This window comes from Balaenoptera borealis (genome assembly GCF_965194805.1).
Source record: "Balaenoptera borealis genome assembly, chromosome: 1".
NCBI classification, from domain to species: Eukaryota; Metazoa; Chordata; class Mammalia; order Artiodactyla; family Balaenopteridae; genus Balaenoptera; species Balaenoptera borealis.
In genome coordinates, this window is record NC_138860.1 from 182,156,433 (window position 1) to 182,179,882 (window position 23,450).

Here is a 23,450-nt window from a genome sequence, read left to right on the forward strand (position 1 = left end):
GTTGGCTCCCCAGGGCTCAATGTCTGGTTTGCTAGCCCATGCTGCCCTCTAGTGGCCGTGCACAGCACCTGCCTTCAGGAAGCCCAGGTCAGCCTGCAGCATCTCACTCACTGGGTTTGCACACAGTAATGGACAGCCTTCCTAGGACCCCAGTGTGGGGCGTGGCACGTCCCCACCTCGGGACTCTTACATCACTTTATCAGCTCCTCACCCTGTCTCCAAGCATCCAATTATGTATACTATTTAACTGTGGTAAAATGTACATAATATAAAATTACCACCATAACCATTTTTTAAAAAATATTAACTTATTTATTTGGTTGCACTGGGTCTTAGTCGCGGCAGGCAGGCTCCTTAGTTGCAGCACGTGGGCTTCCTTAGTTGCAGCAGGCAGGCTCCTTAGATAACCACTTTTATTTTTTTCAAACAGATGTAACTTTATTTATTTATTTATTTATTTATGGCTGTGTTGGGTCTTCGTTTCTGTGCAAGGGCTTTCTCTAGTTGTGGCAAGCGGGGGCCACCCTTCATTGCGGTGCGCGGGCCTCTCACTGTCGTGGCCTCTCGTTGCGGAGCACAGGCTCCAGACGCGCAGGCTCAGTAACTGTGGCTCAAGGGCCCAGTCGCTCCGTGGCATGTGGGCTCTTCCCAGACCAGGGCTCGAACCCGTGTCCCCCTGCATTGGCAGGCAGATTCTCAACCACTGCACCACCAGGGAAGCCCTAGATAACCACTTTTAAGTGTTCAGTGGCATTAAGTACATTCACACTGTTGTGCAACCACCTCCTCCCATTCATCTCCAGACCACTGTTCATTGTGCAAACTCACATTTTGTACTCCCTCAACAACTCCCTAACCCCCCTCCCCGTAGCCCCTAACCCACCACCCTTCTACGAATTTAACTACTCTAAGACCTCACGTATGTGGAATCATACAGCACCTTGTCTTTTCCTGACTGGCTTATTTTACGTTGCATAAATCTCCCTAGAAGTGTCCTCTTATGGAGTGATTTATGAACGTGCGGCCCAGAAGACAAAGGCACCCCTCAGAATTTCATCCAGACACCACCCTTCCAAACACAACCAACCAGAAGTAGGCTGGGACACGAGTAACCACAGCACAAGATGACAATTTTATGACAAGAAAAACCACACCAAACCAAACTTGGCGACTAAGAGAGAAAAGTGGCCCGACAGCTGGGAGCTGCTAGCCTGGCCCTCACCTCTGGGCCTTGGTGAGCTCCAACCTCACAGAGCACTGTAGGCGTGTCCTGGAGCCCAGCACCTCTGGGCTAGATACAAAAATGGCCAATATCCCTCATCCTATGAGCCACTGCTGCTCCCCTACCAACCACAGCTACAGCGCCACATCCTAGATAGAAAAGAATCAAGCTTCTCAACCATAGAACGCCCCTGCTTCCTGACAGCACACATCCGGAGCAAACCCCCGCTTCCTTAAATCCTCCCCAAACCCCTCAATACCTACCCAAGTTCTAGGAGCCCCCCAACTCTCGCTTACTGAGACGCCCTGCCGTTCCCCATGCAGTGCGCCCCGCCCCCTGCAGCCAGCATGATAAACCCAACTTTGCGAACTGCGGGCATGTCCCCAGTGGTCTCTGGTTGATGGGCTTCAAAAGGACCGTGGAGGAACGCTGACAGGAGTGATGGCTAAGAACTGCCAGCCAGCACCAGACGGTACAAGGGACTCACGAGCTTGTCAGAAACCTCACCAGCCCAACACTTCTATCCCAGCAATCTTCTATGATAGATACTAGTGTTGCTTCCATTTCAGAGATGAGAAAAGCAAGGCTCAGATGATTAATAACTTGTCCACACTGTAGAGCAGCAGAGCCAGGTCTGAGACCGGGGTCACTTGCCCCCAGGTCCAGCGCCCTTTCTGGCCCCGTATCCTTCTCTCCGGAGCTGCGCTCACCAAGCCCAGCTGGTGGTGTCCGAGCTGCAGCGGGCGAGCAAGCTCACGGGGGCCCACGTGCAGAGAGTACTTCCTGAGGGCGGTGTTGACTCTGCTAAAGGATTTGGTGGCCTTAGAGGGCCTCCTGCAGGGACCACCCTGGTCACCCAGCAGCCACCTCATTGCTGGTGGGTGTGTCCAGGAACAGTGCACCTGTGAGCTGGCCAGTGTAAGTCTTCATTGCTGGGGATGAGGAGGGACAAGAGTTTCTTGACCTGCTGAGAAGAGCCGCAGTTTGGGGGCAGGGGATACAGGCACTTGCTGGACATTCATGCCACACTGAGCAGATGCTCAGACATTTGTCTGGTGCTACTATCAAAGGCCAGCATTTACCTAGGTGAGGTCTTAGTTGGAACACAGACAAACTTCGAATAGTTATGCATTTATTTTCATGTATAACTAGCACATCGACATGTGACTGCATGGATATATTGCTTAGTTAACCTAAGACTAAATCGGTGAGTAAAAAAAAAAAAAAAAGGACGTTGAGTTAAAGAAAATATTAAGGAGATAATAGAATAGGAGGTCCTTGTATGATAGAAATTGTGGAGGTATGGGAAGGCCTGGAGTTTGCGACTTGCCGCTCTAAGCTTCGGGCAAGAAGCTGTGCTCTGGTCTGAAGCCCTTAAGGGGCCCTACAGAGAAACTCTCCTGGTACTTGGAGCCCAGGGCACCCTCCTAGGAGCACATGGTACATCGAGACAACCCCAGGGAGGAAAGCACATCTTGTTTAATGTGTTCATGTTCTACAAAATGTCTTAGAAGTTACAAAGCAACAAAAATGATTTCCCTTAAAAGAGAAAAAGAATCTTCTAGGTGTGGCCTTGAGAAGGCAGTGGTCACAGGGCAGCCTGGGCTGGAGGGCCCGAGTAGGGGTTGGGGGACACCCGTGTTGCTGTCCTGGAGGAATGTGTGTGTGTGTGTGTGTGTGTGTGCACACGCGTGTGCACGGCCGTAGTCAAGGCTGCTGCAGGAGGCACACTCAGAGCTCCTGTACTCTGCTCCCCAGCACACAACAGGCACTCCGTCCATGTCTGCTGAATCACTGTTGCACACAGAAGGAGGCACCGGAAGCCAGGGTGCAGGGGTTGCTGACTTCCTTGGGTGTCAGCGTGTCATCCTTCGCTCCTGCCTCTGCTGTTCAGGTTCATGCCTGGGCCCCATGTCAGCATGACATGTCCCCAGTGTAGGAAGTCCATGGCCATGCCACCAGTAGGTCACACTCTTGTACATTTATGAACAACAGAAGGCATTTTCTTTTAAGATTCCCACCTCCCCTCCAAAAAATCTGAAGAATGTTTCTCATCACTTAAACTTCAAATTTTAAAAATAGTGCTTTTTAAGGGACTTTGCAGTTTTCCTGAAATAGTTCAGTCCTGCAAGGCAGAGCTGGTCTCAGTACCCCCAGAGCTAACGTGTCATTGCTAGGGGCACAGGGTGCCATCTAGAGACTCAACCCAACTCACCCCTGGAAATGGAGGTCAAGACCAGTGCTCAAGAGGGGCCAGAGTCGTGGAGATGGGACCCCCAGGCACGATACTCATGGTACGAAAGCCTCCCGGTGCCCAGAGGAGAGAAGGAACAGCTGAGAGTCTAAACGGTGCTCTGAGCTGGGAGGAGGCTTGGGTCCCGGACATGAGGGGCAGGCCTGCAGGCTGGTCCCCGTGTGGCTCGGAAGGAAAGTGTGCAAGAGCAGGTCAGGAAGGGAGACAGGTTGGGGAGGGACCCCCGAGCGGGGCTAGTGTGCAACCACGGCCCCCAGCCCACGGGTGCCCTCAGCAGCACCCCGCAGCACTCCGCTTCACGTGGCACGGCTTGCAGAAGAGACGGTTGTTCAGAGGGTAGCAGCCTTGGTCCGTGGGCTCCACAGACAGGAGGATCCTGCAGTCCTGCGGGAACAAGGCACACGCGGATGGACCCCAGGCCCGAGCACTGCGGTGTGGAGTGTGCGCAGGTGGGACTCGCCAGCGTCCACTGCGGAAATTAACGCGATCAGCTGAGGGGAGAACCGAGGACACAGGGAGAAGAGGAGGCCCTCTGGTGGAGAAGCCCCCTGAGGGGCCGTGGAAAGGGCTAGCAGGGCCTTAACACCCTCCCTGAGGCCCGGGGAGGAGTGCGGCCTGCCCCAGGTCACACAGCTGGTTCCAGAGCTGAGAGGGGACGGGGTCTCCAGGCTCAGAGTTCAGGATTCTTTTTGTTGTTCCACTGCCTGAACAGCTTCAACACTAGCACAAACCTTAATATTTCCAAGTTTCTAAATCACCAAAAGATTTTACAATGAGGAGGATGGGGACTTGGGGCCCAAACTTTGCCAAATTCACCATTCTGCCACAAGCGCGCACCTCATCTGGGCCTCACTTGGGCACACGCGGGAAATAACAGGAACAATTAATGTCCAGAGACCCGGCTCAGGGCACGGCTGGCGTCCCCTGGAAGCTCCATTGATCAGAACAGAGGGGTTGGTCTCCATAGAGACAACTTCGGGGTCACGGGTGCCATCCTGACCCAGCTCGGCCAGCTGGGGAGGACACCCTTGTGTGTCTCTTCCCTGGAACTGCACCTCGAGTGTCTCAAGGGGACTCTGGGCTATTCCTAACAGCCACTTGTTCGGCATTCTGAGAGCACCAAGTGCCAAACCTAAAGTCCCGCAGGGGCACATGTGACCTCTTCTAAATGAGAATCAACCATGACCGAGTCGCACAGTTTGCGAAGGAGCTGTCAGGTGGCAGAAAGCTGGCCAAACCCAGCCCAGAAGAACACGAGGCAGAACCACTTTCCTCACCCTCAGTTTCCTCATCTTAAATGGAGACAGGAACTCCCATATCGAAAGATCATCATTAGGATTAAATAAGGTAATGTGCATGAAAGCATTTTATATATTAAAAACTACTAGCCGAGGGCTTCTCTGGTGGCGCAGTGGTTAAGAATCTGCCTGCCAATGCAGCGGACACGGGTTCGAGCCCTGGTCCGGGAAGATCCCACACGCCGAGGAGCAACTAAGCCTGCGTGCCACAACTACTGAAGCCCGCACACCTAGAGCCTGTGCTCCACAACAAGAGAAGCCACCACAATGAGAAGCCCGTGCACCGCAATGGAGAGTAGCCCCCGCTCACCGCAACTAGAGAAAGCCCGCACGCAGCAACGAAGACCCAACGCAGCCAAAAATAAATAAATAAATAAATAAATAAATAAATAACTTAATTAATTAATTAATTAAATAAAATAAATAAGATACTAGCCAAGTATGAAGGTATTGTTACCCTTCCAGCAATAGTAAGAAATAACATGGACCACAAAGTAGGCAGGAATGGGGAATTCCCTGGCAGTCCAGTGATTAAGCCTCTGAGCTTCCACTGCAGAGGACACGGGTTCGATCCCTGGTCAGGGAACTAATAAGATCCCATATGCAGGGCAGGGCAGCCAAAAAAAAAAAAAAAAGGTAGGGAGGAATGGTGAAAGGAGCATGGATGGCATCTTGAAACCCATTTCCCTTCCTAGAGAAACAGCACCCACATCTGCTTAGGCCGCTGTGATTGGAGCCTTACAGCCTGAAATACAGCTGGTGGAGTCCAAACTCTGACTCATGGCAGAGCCTGGGCAATCTTCCTGGTAGCCTCAGCCAAGCTGAGCAAGGAGGAGCAGGGAGGGCTTATTTGCTCACCAGCCAGGCCCGGGCAAATGCCAATCACCACTGGATCTAACGTGGGCTATAGCGATAACGGCACCTGAATTTCACCATTGTTCTTTCAAGATGCATTATCAGCCGGACTTTGAACTAGAACAAATCAACATAATCATGAAGCAATGTGTCAACTTCTCGACTAAACTCCCTGGTCACCCTCAGCGAAAATGCTTCTTGGTTCTACATATCTGTTTTTATTATTATTATTATTGTTTTAATTTTGGCTGCATCACGAGGCTTGTGGGATCTCAGTTCCCTGACCAGGGATTGAACCCGGGCCATGGCAGTGAAAGCGCCAAATCCTAACTACTAGACTACCAGAGAACTCCCTACATATCTGTTTAAATGTGCGTAAATAAATGTTTGGAATCACTCACTGGCTGATTAAGAGATTTACTCTGTTACAAACTATTACAGATAGGATAGATAAACAACAAGGTCCTATTGTATAGCACAGGGAACTATATTCAGTATCTTGTAATAAGCCATAATGGAAAAGAATATGAAAAAGAATATATATATGTATAACTGAATCACTTTGCTGTACACCAGAAACTAACACAGCATTGTAAATCAACTATACTTCAATTAAAAAAAAGAAAGAAAGAAAGAAAAAAAGAGAGACTTGCTCTGGAGTCCCCACTTAGGTGACACCTTTGTCACCATCACCAGAGAAGACAGAAACATCGGTGACATGGAGGCGACAGGAAGAGGTAGGGGAGGACTCTTACAGCCTCCCCAGCAGGACTGACTATATAATTTGCAGGGTTCAGGGCAAAATGAAAATGCAGAATCCCTTAGTCAAAAATGACGAATTAAAAGAAAATGACAGCAGAGCTTCAAAGCAAGCACGGGACCCTTCTGAGTGTGGGGCCTGTGCGACTCCCCAGGCATTTCTTGCTGCACCAGCTTCTAACCAGCCTCCCCACCTCAGCCTCACCACTCCCTGCAGCCTGAAGTCCAGACTCCTTCGTTTGGCAGAGGGGGTCCTTTCCTTCTCTCTGGCCTCACTGTTACCACCACCAGCCAGCACTCTACACTCCAGACACTCCTCGAAACTTCTACTTCCTCCAATTCTTCAGGCTGTTTGTGCCACAGTAGGATTTCACAGGCCCATACCTCTTTTTGGACTTAATTTCCCCTCTCTGAATACGTGGCAAACTCCTACTCATCCTGCAAAACCCAGGTTAAGCACTGCCTCCTCTAAAAGAGTGCCTTTGATTGCACCAGCCTTGATCACTTGACTTGATCACTGCCTTCTTTGTCCCAAAGCTGATTTATACATGCTCTTTCTTAGCACCTGAAAAGGACATCTGTGGTGTGGGCCTGCCCAGCATCCCCCAGTCTGTTTCATACAGTCCTGCCTGCCTGACCCCAGAGGTTATCAATCATAGCTCCTGGCCACTGATTGGTCCAGAATGGGCATGTGACCCATGCTGGGTGAATCAGAGGCCTTCTTGGGACTGTACGGGATCCCTAGATGGGGTTTCTAAGTTGGAAGGATATCAACCTGAGCCAACCATGGCCACGCACTGTACCCCCTGCCCCACAGAGGATGCCAGCCCACAGGAAGAGAAAATGAAGCAAACACACAAGAAAGGCAGAACCGAGAGATGGAGAGAGAGCCTTATGATATCATTTGATGTCATCAATGATATCACCATCAAGAGCCTTCCCGTAAGATCCCCTTTCTTGCAGAAAACAGGTTGAGTTTGGTTTCTATCATTAACTCAAAGAGTTCGGATTAATAGAGCATATTTGTAATTATTTTCATTTTCATTTGTCTCTGCTATTGGATGGTGAGCAATCTGAGAGCAGAGCCCCAGCCTGGACTTGTCCCGGCCCAGGGCCTGGCACACAGCAGGCTTTCAACAGGGCTTGTGCGGTGACTGAACAGGATCAACTGCATCTTACTAAATCAGCACTGCTCCACTCACCTCACACCTGTAGCAATTCTCATGGAAGTTTCTTCCCATGCACTCGATTTTGAAGGCATCCTTCCCGTCTCGGGGGATGATGGGATTCTCACAGATGCTGCACACAGGGGCGAATTTCCTAGAGGGAAAGAAACTTATGCTCAGGAGGCGTTCACGCCGACAACCACAGAAATTAGCTGTCAGAACGCAGGCCAGCTCTGGTTCACCTCCCAGAGCTATTTCAGACCCGTTGCTATCTAACTACACCTGGAGCTACAACCACACACGCCTATTTCTTCCTGGCAGGAGCGGATGGAGAGACCTGCGTAATCAGACCCTGCTTCCCAGGGTATAATTAGCTCAAGGCAAGTTAAGTGATGGGAACATTAGAATTTAAGGAAGCAGAGGGGCACCCATTTCATTTGTCTTGTGTTATAGGTCACTGCTTTTCCTTCTTCTTTCCTTTTTTACTAGGCACACCTGTCTCTCCCCTTGGGCAGCGAGCAACTCGAGGGCAGGGACGGGGCCCTGCAGATGTGTGTCGCTACCACTCCATACGGCTCCAGCTCGGAGGGGAGGCGCTGCGGTCTGGGGTTTGAGAGCAAGGCCTGGACATCAGGTCAGTGGGGGTTTGAATCGCAGCTTCCATACTTACGATCGGGGAGACTTTAGGTACTTATGTACCGCATGCCTCAGTTTCCACATTTGCTAAAACAGAACCTTTAATAGTGCCTGCCTGTAAGACAGTTTTGAGATTAAATGGCCTAAACCCAAGGGGAATTGCTCAAAAAGTGTCAGCTGCAAGCAGGTGCTAAGTCCAACACAGGGTATGTGGAACAGGCAGTCCTGGATTCTGCAGGCCAGCTCTGACCCAGCCCCCAGCACTCAGGCTCGGCTCCTCCATCCCGCCTGAGCCCCACCCTGTCCTCTGTGCCCCATGCAGTGCACGGACCCCTCTTGTACCTGTAGAAATCGTCCAGGCAGTACACCTCATTCTGACTGTCCAGGGCAAAGCTCTCATCCCCGATGCACCGGGCGCAGGTCACACACGTGAAGCAGGTGGGGTGGAAGGCCTGGCCCAAGGCCCTGATGATGTGCTCCCGGACCACCTCGCCACACCTGCCACACTTCTCCAGGGTGTCCTGGGACAGAGGGCCACTGCCTCAGAGCCATCCCATGGGTGCGCCCACTCCAAGCCACAAGGGGCATCAGACTGGCTACCCACAGGGGCCCAGAAGGCAGAGATACGGAAGAGGTGCTCACATTCATGCAATTGGCCTGGAACTACTACCCCCAAACCTCCACATTGCTTAGAGGGGATCGAGTTTGGCACTATATCCCTGGTGTACAGTCAGGAATCCTGCCATGAAGCTATGACTGCATTTTTTTTGTTACTAGGAAATGCTTGAGGCCAGGGTCCATGAGGGCCCATAGGAGAAATTTCTCTAAAACTTCAGAGCCAGTAAAAGGCATTCCCAGAGGAATTGCTGTGCTTTTTATTTTATGGACGATAAACCTTGAAACTTATCACCCTTTTCCATTTGGCCACTTGGAAGCTCACAGTCCAATTCCATGCTCCACTTTTAGGATGAGTACAGGGGTCTTTCATTCACATATTTTTGAGGTACTAACTGTCTACCTTGATTTTCCTCTGTTTTATCTATTTATTTTATATCTCATGGTATTATATGTATCCTCTAAAAATCTTTTTTTATGTTACTGTGGTAAGAATACCTAATATGAGATCTATCCTCTTAACAATGAAGTTTTAAGTGTACAACATTATTATTATTTTTTGGCTGCACCGTGCAGCATGTGGAACTTCCCCGACTAGGGATTGAACCCATGCCCCCTGCAGTGGAAGCATGGAGTTTTAACCAGTGGACTACCAGGGAAGTCCTACAACATTATTATTGACTACAGGTATATGTGCGTTCTTATAAGCTGCCTCAAATCCTTTCTGGAATGAGGAGGGATGAGAGAGAGAGAGAGACAGAGAGAGAGAGGGAGAGAAAGAGAGAGAAGGAGAAAGAAGGGGGTAGGTATCACTGAGGCAGAACAGAGGGCCTCTTGCTAACCCATCCACCTTTTCCCCTGCATGTCTCTTCCCCTTCCTGTTCATCTTAACCTGATTTCCTCTGGACAGATACGTTTGGTGGGGGCAGCAGTTCCCCCTGCTTCCCCCCTCCACCGTCCTGGGGGCAGCCCTTGTCTCACCAGCACACTGCTGAAGCCCCTCCTGGCTGCTCCCAGCTGTAAGCCCACCCTCACCCCTTCTTCGCCTCAGTGCCTCACCCCTGCCTGGCTCCAAGCTGGGGAAGAGCGTAAGGACACCCCCCACTGTCATGTTGATGGGGTCAGAGGGTCAGGGTGGGATGGGCTGGCTCCCTTCTCCTTCCACAGCACCTTACTGCCTGGGATCAGATCATTTTGAGCTTTCTAAATAGTCCCGATTCCAAATATTCTAACACCTCAAATCAGTAGTTTTCAGACTTCAATGTGTATCAGAATCACCTGAGAGACTTGTTAAAAATGCAGATTGCCAGGTGCTACCAATCTATAAGGACAAGGTGAGATCCACTGTACCCCCAGGTGATGCATACGTGGGAGTTCTGTACACAACCTGGAAAAACGCCACCACATGCCACTGGAGAGTTAGCAATTCTAACACCTTGGCATCCAAACTAGTTCTCTCAGACTGTCTTTGGTATCCAGAGATGCCCCGTCACACCGTGTACTGGAACCTTGTGGCTCTAGGTGAGGGAGCAGCAAGACCACGGGCAGGATGGGAATTCCCTGGTGGTCCAGTGGTTTGGACGTGGTGCTTTCACTGCCGAGGGCCCAGGTTCAGTCCCTGGTTGGGGAACTAAGATATGGCAAGCTGCGTGGCATGGACAGAAAAAAAAAAAAAAAAAAAATCACGGGCAGGGTTCAGAACCAGAGAGCCCTGGGGTGACAGTGTAAAAGGCTGAATGATGCCCCCAAAGATATCTGGATCCTAAGCCCTGGAGTCTGCGACTATCTTGCATGGCAAAAGAGACTTTGCAGATGTGACTGAGTTAAGGATCTTGGGATGGGGAGATTATCCCGGGTTATCCAGGTGGGCCCCAAATGTCATCGCAAGTATCTTTACAAGAGGGAGGCAGAGGGAGATTTGACACAGAAGGAAAAGAGGTACTGATGCAAGATGCCACACTGCTGAGTTGGAAGATGGACCAAGGAACCAAGAAATATGGCTTTAGAAGCTGCAAAAGGCAAGGAAATGGATTCTCCCCTAGAGCCTCTGGAGGGAGCAAAACACTTTGATTTTGACTCAGTGAAACTGATTTTGGATTCGGACCTCCAGAACCATAAGAGGATAAACGCGTACTGTTTGAAGGCAGCAAGTTTGTGGTCATTCGTTACGGCAGTCACGGGAAATGAACACACCTTGGCTGAGTTCCTTCCCCTCCTTGAGCCTCAATTTCCTCATCTGTAAAATGGGTCACTAGTGCCTACCTCCCCAGATTGCTGTGGAGAAAGAGATGATACCACGTCTTCCAGGTGCCCAGCTCAGTGCCAGGCACTTGGGGAACTGCCCTGGGGCTTACCTGGTAGCAGGGTTCACAGAGGGGCCGCCCATCCTTCTGGTAGAAGCTCTGCCCGGCCAGCTGGCGGCGGCAGATACGGCACGTGAAGCACTGGGCATGGTATTGCCTCTTCATGGCCTCCACAGCCAGCTCTCGAGGGGACACGGTCTTGTGGCAGAAGGCACAGACGTCTGGGGTAGAGGAGATACAGGCCATGACCCGCCCAGCCTGGGAGAACTGTACCCAGTCGCCACCCAGAACCGGCCGGGAGTGCCAGGTCTCTGTCTCAAACCCCCGGGCGTTGTAAATGCAGCCTCAGCTCACGGGCAGGGTCATGAGGGACATTAAAAGGAAGGTGGGGGGACTTCCCTGGCGGCGTAGTGGTTAAGAATCTGCCTGCCAGTGCAGGGGACACGGGTTCGAGCCCTGGTCCGGGAAGATCCCACATGCGGCGGAGCAGCTAAGCCTGTGTGCCACAACTACTGAGCCTGCGCTCTAGAGCCCGCGAGCCACAACTACTGAAGCCCGAGCACCTAGAGCCCATGCTCCGCAACAACAGAAGCCACCGCAGTGAGAAGCCTGCGCACCACAATAAAACGTAGCCCCCGCTCGCCGCAACTAGAGAAAGCCCACGCTCAGCAACAAAGACCCAACGCAGCCAAAAATAAATTAATTAATTAATTTAAAAAAAAAAAAAGAAGGAAGGTGGGGGACTTCCCTGGTGGCACAGTGGTTAAGACTCCGCCTGCCAATGCAGGGGACAGGGATTCAAGCCCTGGTCCAGGAAGATCCCACATGCCACGGAGCAACTAAGCCCGTGCGCCTCAACTACTGAGCCTGCGCTCTAGAGCCCGCAAGCCACAACTACTGAGCCTGTGTGCCACAACTACTGAAGCCCATGCACCTAGAGCCCGAGCTCCGCAACAAGAGAAGCCACCGCAATGAGAAGCCCGCTCACAGCAACGAGCTGTGAACTCGTTAATAAAAATTAATAAATAAATAAAACCTTACTTTAAAAAAAAAAAGAAAAAGAAGGAAGGTGGGGAATTCCCTTGCAGGCCAGTGGTTAGGACGCCATGCTTTCACTGCCAAGGGCCTGAGTTCAATCCCTGGTTCCCTGGTTGGGGAACTAGGATCCCACAAGCAGCGTGGCCAAAAAAAAAAAAAAAAAGGCAAAGGGTCTTTAAAAAGCTAAAATCAAGAAATCAAGACACATAGTGTGGGACTTCCCTGGTGGTCAGTGGTAAAGAATCCGCCTTCCAATGCAGGGGACGCGGGTTCAATCCCTGGTCAGGGAACTAAGATCCCACATGCCGCGGGGGAACTAAGCCCACAGCCACAACTACTGAGCTCGCGCGCCTCAACAAGAGAGCCTGCGTGCCACAAACGACAGAGCCCACGCACTCTGGAACCCGCGTGCCACAATTACAGAGCCCGTGTGCCCTGGAGCCTGCACGCCACAACTAGAAAGAAGAAGAAAAAAAAAAGACACATAGCGTTAGGACAACTGGGTTGCCATCTGCAGAAAAGGCAAAAGAAGGAACTCTGTCGTGACACCTTACACCCAGATAATTCCAAACGTATCAAAGATCTAAATGTGAAAAGGGAAACCATAAGAACGCTGGAAGAAACCAGAGGAGAATTATTTTACAACCCTGGACTAGAGAAGGCCTTGGTACATGGTAGGCACTTAATAGCTATTTATTAAATAAGTAACACACGGTGCTGGAGAGTCTGTGGGCAGACGGGCACTCCGACACTGTTGGTGGGAATGTAGATCTGGATGACCAAGAAAGACAACTTGGCAAAAATATCACAGTGCTTCCTCTTCTAGGAATTTATCTCACAAACTTGCACACAAGCAAAATGATCAGGTGCAAGGTGGTTCACTCAGCATTACCACCTGAGCACCTGTCCACAGGCAACTAGTTAAATGCATGTGGCTGGGCCCTGCTAAGGAATACTACACAGCTGTGAAAAAGAACAAGGAGCCTCTTTATGTTCTGATGTGGAGTGAGCTCTAAGACTACAAAGGAATGAAAGCAAAGTGCAAAACCGCACAGAGCTTGCTACTATTTGTGGGGAAATGGGGGAAGGATATATTTGTATCTGCTTGCATACGCGTAAGATATCTCTGAAAGGATATGCACAAGGTATTAACAGGTTGTCTATCTGGAAGGAAACTAGGTGATACAGGGATGGGGCAGAGGAAAGACTTTTCACAGTGTGCCCTTTTGTGCTTTTTCTTTTGTACTATGTAAGGGTGTTATGTATTCAAAAAATTACATAGTGAAACAATTTAGAGCATTTTTGCTATCATGGCAAATTTTGCTGCTCAATATTTAAATGGATTTTAGTTATAAAGGAAAAAAGGTTAATGCAATAAAAATAAAATTGATGCACAACTATAAGGCCCATCACTATACTGTGAGCTGGGACAGACACGGTGGCCCCTCCCTCCTGGTTCCCCCTGGAAGCTCATGCTGGCCGCACAAGGGCCCCTGGGGGTCACACACAGTCCTGCCACCCCTGTGCCCATACCTGTGGAGGCCTCTCTCTCGGGGAAGCCCACAGGCTCCTCTGGGGGAGGCGGCAGCTCCTCTTCTGTGGGTCTGAGATGACTGGGCCGAGGCTGCAGTGGAGGCCCCTCCACGAGGGGCTGCGGGGATAGAAGGGGAGAAGAGTCACCCAGTGGGGACCGCACACGGCCCTCTCAGCTCTGCTCCTCATCTGGTGGCACCAGGCGCAATTAGCCCCTTTGTAGAGAGGCAGAAACTGAGGCCAGATCTCCCAGCTCCTTGCCCTGGGTTCCTTCACCCAGGGAAGTAGCTTCCTTCAAAGCTACCTCCCTCTGCTTCTAAGGAATCTCCTGGAATCAGGGTTTCCCTTGGCCTGGAACCTCTCCCATTTCTACAACGCCTCTGTTAAGGGCAGAGGATTAAATATGGGTTTTCTATGCAGCATAAGGGATTTAGGTTAGACACAGGGGAATGCCGTCCTCAGAGATGAAGGAGGCACTTAGCGGGGGGAAGGGTGTGGCACCCCTTCTCCAGGGACCTTGAAAACCACGCCTAATTTTTACCAGCCTGAAAGAGTTTTGAAGAGGGACTGCCCTGAAGTAGGAGAAGGGACCAAACAACCTCCAGGCCTAGAACCCCGAAAGGCCCCGACCCTCCCTCCCCAACCCACGGGGCTCCGTCAGGGACCAAGGGATGGCGGTACCTGCGGCGGGGGTGGGGGCAGCTGCTCTAAGTCTGAAATGAGTGACGCCCCCATCGGGGCAGGGGGCTCCTCGTCGGGAGGCAGGTACACTGGAGGGGGCGGCGGCGGAGGTGGGAGGAGGTCCAGGTCGGGGAGTGCGTCCTCGCCATCCAGGGCAGGGGGAGGAAGCGAACATCCTGCAACCAGAAGGGGAGGGTGGGTTGGCCAGAGTCTCTGCGGGTGCACAGAGGAGGGGACACTTGCCCAGAAGGCCGTGCAGCAGGGTGGCTAAAGGCTCAGGTCCAGGGTCACCGGGACCTGGGTTCCGTCTCTGACTCTGCCACTGACTTGCTGTGTGTCCTTCGGCAAGAAACAATCTCTCTGAGCCTCAGTTTACTCAGTTGGAACATGGGTCTCAATGGCTTAGGGCTGTTAATGAGGATTAAGTGAAATGATGCAGGTGAGGGCTTGGCACAGTGGCTGGCACGTGGCACAGGCTCGGAAAACAGTAGCCGCCAAAGCCCTTCCTAGCAAGCCTCCCCTATCCGGGTGCTAGAGCGCCTGAAATCCCCGCTGGACGGGCCTTGTGCAGATGTAAGCAAAACTAACCCGAGACTGTGGTTCCCAAGGTGTGGCTCCTGGACCCGCAGCGTGGCACCACCTGGGACTTCGTTAGAAACACAACTTCTCGGCCTGCCATGCAGCTGCACAATCAGAAACTTTGGGCTGGCGCCCGGGGTGTCTAAAAAGCCCTCCAGGTGATGCTGATGTCACTCAAGGGTGGGAACCACCACCTAGTTAAATAATAGAGTCAGGTAATGACTATCAGGTGTTGAAAGTATCAAGCGGACAGTTGGTGGCGAACTTTCCAAAGGAAAGGTCTAGCTATCATCACCTGAACCCACTGATTAACCTCAGCAGACATCAGGGGTCTTCTGACTCGTGTTATGTATAGGAAGGGATGGGCACCATTGATGAAATGTCCTTATTAAAAAAAAAACCCAAAACATAAAAAAAAACCAACTCAAACTAATCAGGTTTCTAGAGTTAACTCCATTTATAATAAATTTGGAAAACAGAGGGGCAAGTTGGATGAGACCACAGGGAGGCAAAGGGACAAATCAGGGTATGGGACATTCTACAGAAATGGACCCTGTTTCTTCAAGAAGTTAATGGCCTGGGAGAGACCAAGAGAGGAGATGTCCCTAGAATTAAGAGACCTAAGAAAAATGACCATATAGAATGTATACATCTGTGCTGTCCAGTACAGAAGCCACCAGCCACATGTGGCTATTGAGATGTGCCGGAAAACTTAGTACTAAAAAACAATGTGAAATAGCTCATTAATAATTTTGATAATGATTACGTGCTGAAAAGATAATTGTATATATTATTTTATATATTGGGTTGCATAATATATATCATTAAAAGTAATATCATATATTTCTTTTCATTTTTTTCAGTGTGGATACTAAAAGATTTTTAATTACACAGGAGGCTTGCATTTGTGACTTGCATGATGTTTTTATTGGCCAGCACTGCTATGGACCTTATCTGGATTCTGATTCAAAGGACTAATCATCTCATTTAATTCTCCTCATTTTGTAGACAAGGAAAAGCTAAATATTCCACTGAATGATACAGCTCAAAAGAAATACAAGACACAATGTAAACCATCCTTTCCTCTACAATCCAACAGTTAAAAGGCATTTTAATGACAATTCAGGGAAAATTAATTATGGATAGACTATTAGATAATCATAAGGCATTCCTGTTGATTTTGTTATGCATTGTTTGGCCTTGGGGTTATGTAAGAAAAAGGCCATATTTAGAGATGCACCCTGAAGAATGTGGGGCTGAAGTGACTTGATTACTGGCATTTCCTTTTAAACACTTCACGAAGGAAAAGAAAAAAAGGAACAGATGAAACAAAGGTAGCCAAATGTTGGTAACTGTTGAAACTGGATGTGGGGTATACAGGGTTCCTTGTACTGTTTCCCCTACTCCTGTGTATGTTTAAAAGTTTCATTAAACAGCAACAACCCAACAGCAAACACACACACACACACAGAGGACAGGAGTGGCATGGCGTGGGGCGATGGCGGGTGGGGAGGTGGCCTCCACCCTATCTGCCAGCCAGCGGGTACTCCCGGCAGGGAGGGAGGAGGAGGGGTGGAGGATCGCCTCCATCCAGGAACACTTACTATAGTGTAACCCCACCTCTGCAGGCTGCCCAGACAAGGGGCTGTCCAGCTCCCTGGGGAGAGGCAACTGGGCAACTCGGGAGAGAAGCCGCAGCGCAGGGCTGTGCCCACTGCCACACTCAAGGGGAGCGCTATTAATAGCGCCCCGGGATAGAGGGCATGGAGGTACTCTGCCCACCTCCTGTCATGGGGGCACAAGGCAGGCCAGGCTCCAGCGAGGTCAGACCGCCCTAGACACCCAGGGAGAGCAGACAGAGAATGTTCAAGGCCCTGCCGCCTAAAGACCTGGGCTCTGGTCCCATTCCCTGCACGTTCGCTGGGGCACCTCTCTGGGTTCAGGTTTCCCACCCATTTGACAAAGATAAGAACCCCTCTGCCCAAGGGCTATACAGATGCGAAGCTTGTTCTAGACCTGTGAGTCTGCCCCAGAATCGCCTGGGGGCTGGTCCAAACGCAGATGGCTGGGCCCACCCCAGCGCTTCTGCTTCAGCAGGTTTGGGGTAAGCTCTGGGAATTTACCTTTTTGAAATTGCGTTTTGAATATACACTAGAATTTACATTTCCTGGGTGATGCTGACGCTTCGGGTTCCAAGGCCACACTTTGAGAACTACTCTTCTCCTCCCCAAGTCTCACCTATTAACGCCTTTGGACTGGAACAGTCGTTCTCAAAGTGTGGTCCCCAGACCAGAGCATCAGCATTAGCTGGAAACATGTAAGGAATGCAAATTCTCGAGCCCCACCGCAGACCTGCTGAATCAGGAAGGCCCAGGGTAGGGCCCAGCCGGCTGTGTTAGGACAAGCCCCCAGGGGATGCTGATGCCGCTAAAGTGTGACAATCTGCTCTACGTGAGCTGACTGAGTCAGGAACCAGGTCATGAAGAGACAGCAGGAGAGCTGAGGCCTCTCCCAGGACCTGCCTGAGGTTCTAGACATTCAGCTGTGAAGGGTGGGCAGGTCCCAGCTAGGGCAGGAATTCAAGAGAGGGATGGAGGGGATCTCTGCCAGGATGAAGGACACCTGACTAGACACCTGAGGACTCCAGGGGGTTCACCTGCCATCCTGGGCTGGCCTCTCGCACTAAGCGTCTCAGTGCCTCCTTGTTTGAGCTGGTGCCCTATCAGACGAGGAGCCACCTCGGGCCCCTAGGTTGTCATCCTTCCTTGCTTCTACCCAACAGTTGAGATTTCACATCACATACATGACCAAATTTCCATCTTCCAGAGGAAGAAACCGAGGCCCAGAGTGAGGAAACAGCTTGCCTAAGACCACACAGCAAGTGAATGGCAGAGCGCAAGAGAAAACAAAACTATCTTTCAGGTCCTTCAACTTGCCAAATTCATTCCTGCCTCAGGGCCTTTGCACTTACTGTTCCCATTTCCCTTCTAGCTCCACTCTGTCATTTAGGTCTTAACTGCGCTGAGATGTTACCTTCTTTGAGAAGCCATCCTGACCACCCCATAAAAAGTTGCACCTCCCCAGCTCCTCACTGTGTTCTATTCTAGTAGAGTGTTTGTGTCTTCCTGATGTTATATTTTATGTTTTATTATCTCTAATAAATTACCACTAGGAGGTAATTTTCACGCAGGCTGAAAACCTTCTCTCTTTTCACATTCCCAGTGCCTGGCCCAGAATAATAACAGTGGGTATTTAGCACTTTCTACACGGCAGGCACTGGGCTCAACACTTTACATACGTATTAAATCATCTAATCCTCACAAGGACCCTTTGAGGTGGGTACTATCATTATCTCTATTTTACAGATTAGGAAGCTGAGGAACAGAGAGGTTAAGTGGCCTGCCAATGTCACACAGTCAAGAAGTGGGGGAGCCAGGATTCGAACCCAGGCAGGTGGGTTCCAGAAGCTGCCTGGGGCACAGTAGGTGCTCAACGAGTGACCTCAGAGCCTGCCATTTCCTCCCCGCCTTGGTGATGCCTCTCACCCGGTCTCCCACCCACCGCCCTCACCCTCTTACCTCCACTGGAGAGCTGAGGTGGAACAGCTGGCACTGGAGCTGCAGCCCTGCTGGGGGGTGTCCAGGAACGGAGCCTCCCCGCAGAGCCAGCCCCGGGTGCCTTCGTGGGGGCAGGAGATGCCCGGGGGCAGCCAGGCCGGGCCTCACAAGCTGCCCGCCTCACCTCCTCAGCCACAGCCTCATCTCGACGTGGAGGTGCCAAGGTGATAAAGACAGACGAGGCGACCCTCTTCTCAGGCTTTGAGGCCATTGCTTCAGCTTCTGGTGGGGCTGGGGACAGAGTGAGGCGCAGGCTTGGGCAGGGTTCGGGGCATGGCAGGGGCGGGGGCAGAGGTGCTCCACCTGGGCACGCAGACACCCCCAGGGCAGGGAGCCTCTCCCCTCCCAACAAGACAGGAGCAGCCACTCCACAGTGCCAGCGCCCCACCCAGCCACGGAAGGAGCTGCGGATGTCCCACAGGGAAGGGCAGGTGCCCACCACGTGACTTGGCCACAGGGTGGGACCCAGCAGTCCTGAATACCCCTCCCCCGGACCTACACACCTGGAGGAGCAGAGGGCAGACCTGCCCTGCTCACCTCACAAATGATTAATTTCCTTCCTCTAAGGAGCGTGAGGGAGGGGCCGCTCCTCCAGCTCCCCACTCCCAGGGCAGCTGACTGCCCGTCCCAGCCCAGGGCCGCACCCCAAGTTAACTCCCTCATCTGGGATCTGGATTTTCCTGGGAAAGCTGACGTCCCCAACGTTCAGGCCAGCTCCACGGTGGGCGGGAAACAGTGTGACTCTCGTCAGAACATCAGGGCTGGATTCCAGGAGGGAAAGGGGACAGAAGAACAATCAGAGCTACCATTTACCAAGACCTATTCTGTGCCAGCAGGGCCCTAAGCACTTTCTGTTCATTAACTCACAGAGCCTCCCACTGCTGCGGCGGAGAGGCACTATTACCGCACAATTACCGTGCCCATCTTACAGATGAGGAAACCCAGGTGAAGAGGTGGAAGTCATTTGTTCAGGGTCACGCAGCAGCAGGCCTGGGAGCTGAACACAGAGCCCATGCTCTTGGCCACTTGGCTCTTCTGCCCTCTCCCGGCCCAGCTCACAAACCAGCATCCTTTTCTCCGCCATCAGAGTCCACATCCAATCAAGTCTTGATTCTATGGCCAGAACGTCTCACTCAGTCTCATCTCCAGAATCACAGCCCTGGTTCAGGCACAGGGGTGAGGGTGCCTCAATGATCTCCAAACCTGCCTCCTACCCTGTCTCTGGAGTGATCTTTCTGGAGCATAAATCTGTTTCTCCTCTAGTCAAAAGCCTTCCATGGCTCCCTACTACCTTCAAGATAAAGTCTAAATTTCCCTGGCCTCAACCTATTTTTGACCACCCTGGACCACGCACGGTTCCTGGACCATCTTTCTCCCTTACTTGCCCTGGCATGTTTCCACCACCTGTTTTTCCTCTCCTCCCTGCTGCAGGGTGAATTTCAGTTTTTCCTTAGAAGCCTAGCTCAAACATCACCTCCTCCATGAAGCCTCCCCTGATTCCCGACTCCAGGGCGGTTGTCTATTCCACAGGGCAATGACAGCTGACTCACCATCACCATGTCTGCCCGCCCCCTCAACTGACAAGTGACCTCATCTACCTTCAGTTGTGTCTGTGATGTTTGTGTGACCCAAGTCCGGCTCACAGTAGACATCAAAGCATGGATCTGGGAGCGGGGCGGCATCCCCACCGGGGAGAGCCCATTTTCCTTCTCTCAGGTGGTTCCTGCAGAGAGTAGGCTCCGGGGCTAGGGATGAGGTGGGGTCATGGGCTGGGTGAGTCGACCACACTCAGCTCAGGACTGTGCCCTTTTTCTATCTTACTCTCCATATGGGCCATGCCGACATGGCCCCAGAGCCCGGTGCATAGATTCATGGGGAGGAGAGTAAATAGGGACCCAAAGAGTGAACCTGGAGAGGTGGGGCTGGGTGGGTCGGGGGTGAGGCCCCAAGGGACCCTAATGTGGACTTGGAGCCCAAGTGGCCACTCAAAGTCTTCCCTCCACTGGCCACCGTGGGCTCTCTTGGAGACTGATGGAGAATAATAATAACAAAAACAACAACATATGCTCCTAAATTCCTTTTAAATTGGTTTATGTTTGGTTAAAACCTGCAGCTCCTTCTGATAAGAAACCTGAATAAGAAACCAATATATGAATAAAGCTTTAAAGTACTTCTCTTTTGTTTCTTGTTTTGTAAGTGATGTTTGGAAGTACATCTGCTTCTGTTGGTTGTCCTCGACTTCAATTTCATACTTTGTTACAAGTTTAAGAATCTATTTTTGCAAACAATTTTCAGAGTGCATTTAACCTTTAAATGCAAGAAACAAGGGCGCTCACTGATAAAGTGCTCGCCCTGTGCCAGGCACTATGGAGAGTGCTTTCCCAGCCTCAAAAGTCACCTAATTCTCAACACAGCCTGCGTTATGCCCCCACTTTATCGATGAGGCCAGGTGAGGCCCCAAGCAAGAGGTTGCAGACTTGGAATTCTAACAGAGCACCATGCAACCTGGAAGTCCAGGGGGTATCCTTGAGCCTGAGAGGACACACTTTTTCTTCCCTGGATGGCTCAGGGGTGGGGGGGAGGGGTGGGGCAAAATTCCCAGGCCTGTTCTTACCCCAGGGTGGCCCAATCCAGACCAGTTATCTGATGGTCAGCATATCCTGGGCTCATCCCCAGAGACAGTTGAGGATGCCTCCTCTGCCTCCCTCCCCTCCTGCCCTGAACCCCACTCCACCCCAGCCCACCCCCGCCGGGAAATCAGATCTGCTGGTTTCTCAGAAAACGTCCAAGGCGAACGTCCCAGCACTGAGACCAGATGTTCACAGCTGGGCAACACTCCCCCACCCCCATCCCTCCCCTGCGGTTCCGGCAGGGACTTCAGGCCCCAGGGGAAGGGGCCGGGCTAGGGATTTTCAAAGCCCCGTCAGTCAGCCCCGGGGAAGGAAAGGGAGCCCCGGCTTCCCCCTGGTCCCACTGCACCCCAGGTCACCCTAGTGTGGGGTGTGGGTGAGAGAGCTCCCTGTGGGGCAGCCTCCCAGCCAGCCCAGCCCAGGGGACCCTTGGCGGCCACCCTTCCTCCCCGAGGGCGAATCTGAGATCCAGCTGGGTAAGCGGAGAAAGTGGAAACAAAGGGAAGGAAAGTCATTTCCTGTCAAGAGGAAGGAAGGAGGCTGAGATCCAGTCACCCACCCAGCCCGGCTTTCGGCTGCGGCCCAGGGCAGGGCCCAGGCTGGCTGAGCCGGAGGGCCTCCAGGGGTGGGGAGTGTACCCCACCTCACCCCCGCCGCCATACTGTCCCCTGTCATACTCCTTCTAACCCCCTCCAGAACCCTCTGGAACTACCTTTAAGCTGTAGACTAGGCTTGGTTGGGAGTTAAACTTTGCTGGAGGTGGGAGTGAGACTGAGCCCCACACCCCCTGCAGGGGACCTTGCAGCCTGGCACAGGAGGTCCCTCTTCCTTTCTCCCACCCCAGGGAAGCAGAGGCACAAAGGGCTGAGTTCACCCTGGGCCCCTTCTTTCCTGCTGGGCGACCCTGAGCAGGTCACTGAACCTCTCTGGGCCTCAGTTTTTTCATAAAGTGAGAATAATGAGGTCTTTCTGGAAGGGTGGCTGAGAGGATAAAAGGAGAGGGGGTACTCAAAATCTTGATACTTGGTAGATGCCAAGAAAAAGCTAACTGGTTATTCAGCCCCAGAGGGGGAGGAGGAGCCCCTGGGGGGCCTGCAAGGACCAGGACTTAGCTTCCATCATTATGAAGAGCAGGAATCTGGGCACTGCCCACCCTCTTCCTGGGGTCCTCACATCCGGGCTGAAGGAGGACCCAGGCCAGGATGCCCCAGGCACACACCTTGGGGATCGCCCAGTCCCACCCCTTCCCAGCCCCCGAGAGGATCTGAGGCCCAGAGAGGGGCAGCCCTGCGGCCACTCCTTCCCCTCGCCTGACCCTGGCTGGGTAAAGGGGCCCGGAGCTCCCCGGAGCTCCGGAAACCCAGCGCCCTCCAGCAAGCAGCCCAGCGGGGCGGCCGGCCGGGTCACTGTGGGGCGCTGCCGGGGACTTTAATTCGATCCATGTGCGGGACGCTGTCCTCTTTGTGCGGGAGCTTCCGCCCTGCCCATCCCTGCTCTCCGCGTGCCGCTCCCGGGCAGGGACCCCAGCCCTCCCCCCAGAACTGCCCTCCCTTCACTCGGAGGACAGAGACCGAGGGACTGAGACAGAAGGACAGCGCCCGCGGCCCCTCGTCCCGCGGGGCCCCACCGGGAGCGACGGGGCTGGGGTCCCGGCTGGGGAGCAGGGTGGGCGCCGGCCGAGGGCTGCCCGTGCTGTCACCTGTCTGTCGCCGGGGCGGGGACGGAAGGACAGGACCCCCACCCCACCCCCGCCCCGCTTACCTGGGCCGCCCGCGCCCCCGGCGGCTCCGTTCGGTCACCCGATCGAGCAGAACCAGGAGCGGCGCGGCGCCTCCCGCCCCTCCGCCCTCTCCGCCCCCTCGGCTCCCTCCGCCCCGCCGCCCCGGCCTCGTTACCATAAAAGGTGAAGCTTGGGGGAGGGGGCCCGGGATTCCCGCCGGGCGGAAGCGGCCCCTACCTGCCCCCCCACCTGCCCGGCCGCGCCCCGCGCCGCCCCCTCCCCGCTCCCTTTGTTCCCTCGACCACTCCTCCCTTCCCCTCGACCCAGGCCTGGAGGGTGGGAGGCCTCCTCCGGTGCCCACCCTCCTCGTCCTTTGTGAACCCACAGTGGTCCTTCCCCTCCCCCTCCCCTAGGTCACCGGGGTTGGTGGCTCCACCAGTTTGGCCTGGGATCTCCCAAGGTCTTAAGAGTCAGGTGGATCTGGATTGAATCATGTGACCCTAGGCAGTCACTCCACCTTCCTGAGCCTCAGTTTCTTCGCCTC

At 52.7% G+C, this 23,450-nt stretch overlaps 1 protein-coding gene and 1 long non-coding RNA gene across 9 annotated transcripts in view; one reads left to right on the top strand and one right to left on the bottom strand.

Moving 5' to 3' along the window:
• LOC309624487 overlaps positions 1–18,510 on the top strand; it is a 75,215-nt gene extending 56,705 nt beyond the window's left edge. Inside the window, exons 4-5 of the long non-coding RNA XR_014241969.1 lie at positions 8,044–8,188; positions 15,803–18,510. This is a non-coding gene — a long non-coding RNA (uncharacterized lncRNA). The remainder of the gene's footprint in view (positions 1–8,043; positions 8,189–15,802) is intronic.
• Positions 2,338–23,073, bottom strand: FBLIM1 (filamin binding LIM protein 1). 8 transcript variants are annotated; one of them, XM_082381714.1, is made up of 9 exons: positions 22,948–23,043; positions 19,201–19,317; positions 18,518–18,787; positions 14,361–14,536; positions 13,680–13,797; positions 11,160–11,329; positions 8,533–8,711; positions 7,591–7,708; positions 2,338–3,945 (listed from the first exon to the last, which is right to left on the bottom strand). In XM_082381714.1, exons 2-9 carry the CDS (start codon positions 19,217–19,219, stop codon positions 3,565–3,567), a joined length of 1,431 nt encoding a protein of 476 aa, XP_082237840.1. In that variant the 5' UTR covers positions 19,220–19,317; positions 22,948–23,043; the 3' UTR covers positions 2,338–3,564. The 8 variants fall into 8 exon arrangements, with proteins under 8 accessions (XP_082237840.1, XP_082237847.1, XP_082237844.1 ...); XM_082381721.1 differs by lacking the exon at positions 19,201–19,317 and adding an exon at positions 19,472–19,669 and having other exon boundaries at positions 2,338–3,860; positions 22,948–23,036; XM_082381718.1 differs by lacking the exon at positions 19,201–19,317 and adding an exon at positions 19,472–19,669 and having other exon boundaries at positions 22,948–23,036.
• Between the last annotated feature and the right edge of the window lie 377 nt (positions 23,074–23,450).

Coding starts and splice junctions, on each gene's coding strand:
- FBLIM1 (XM_082381714.1), bottom strand. Junction 8,712..11,159: donor TCTGTGAACCCTGCTACCAG/GTAAGCCCCAGG, acceptor CCTCTGTCCCAG/GACACCCTGGAGAAGTGTGG. Junction 7,709..8,532: donor TGCCTGGACGATTTCTACAG/GTACAAGAGGGG, acceptor CTTTCCCTCTAG/GAAATTCGCCCCTGTGTGCA.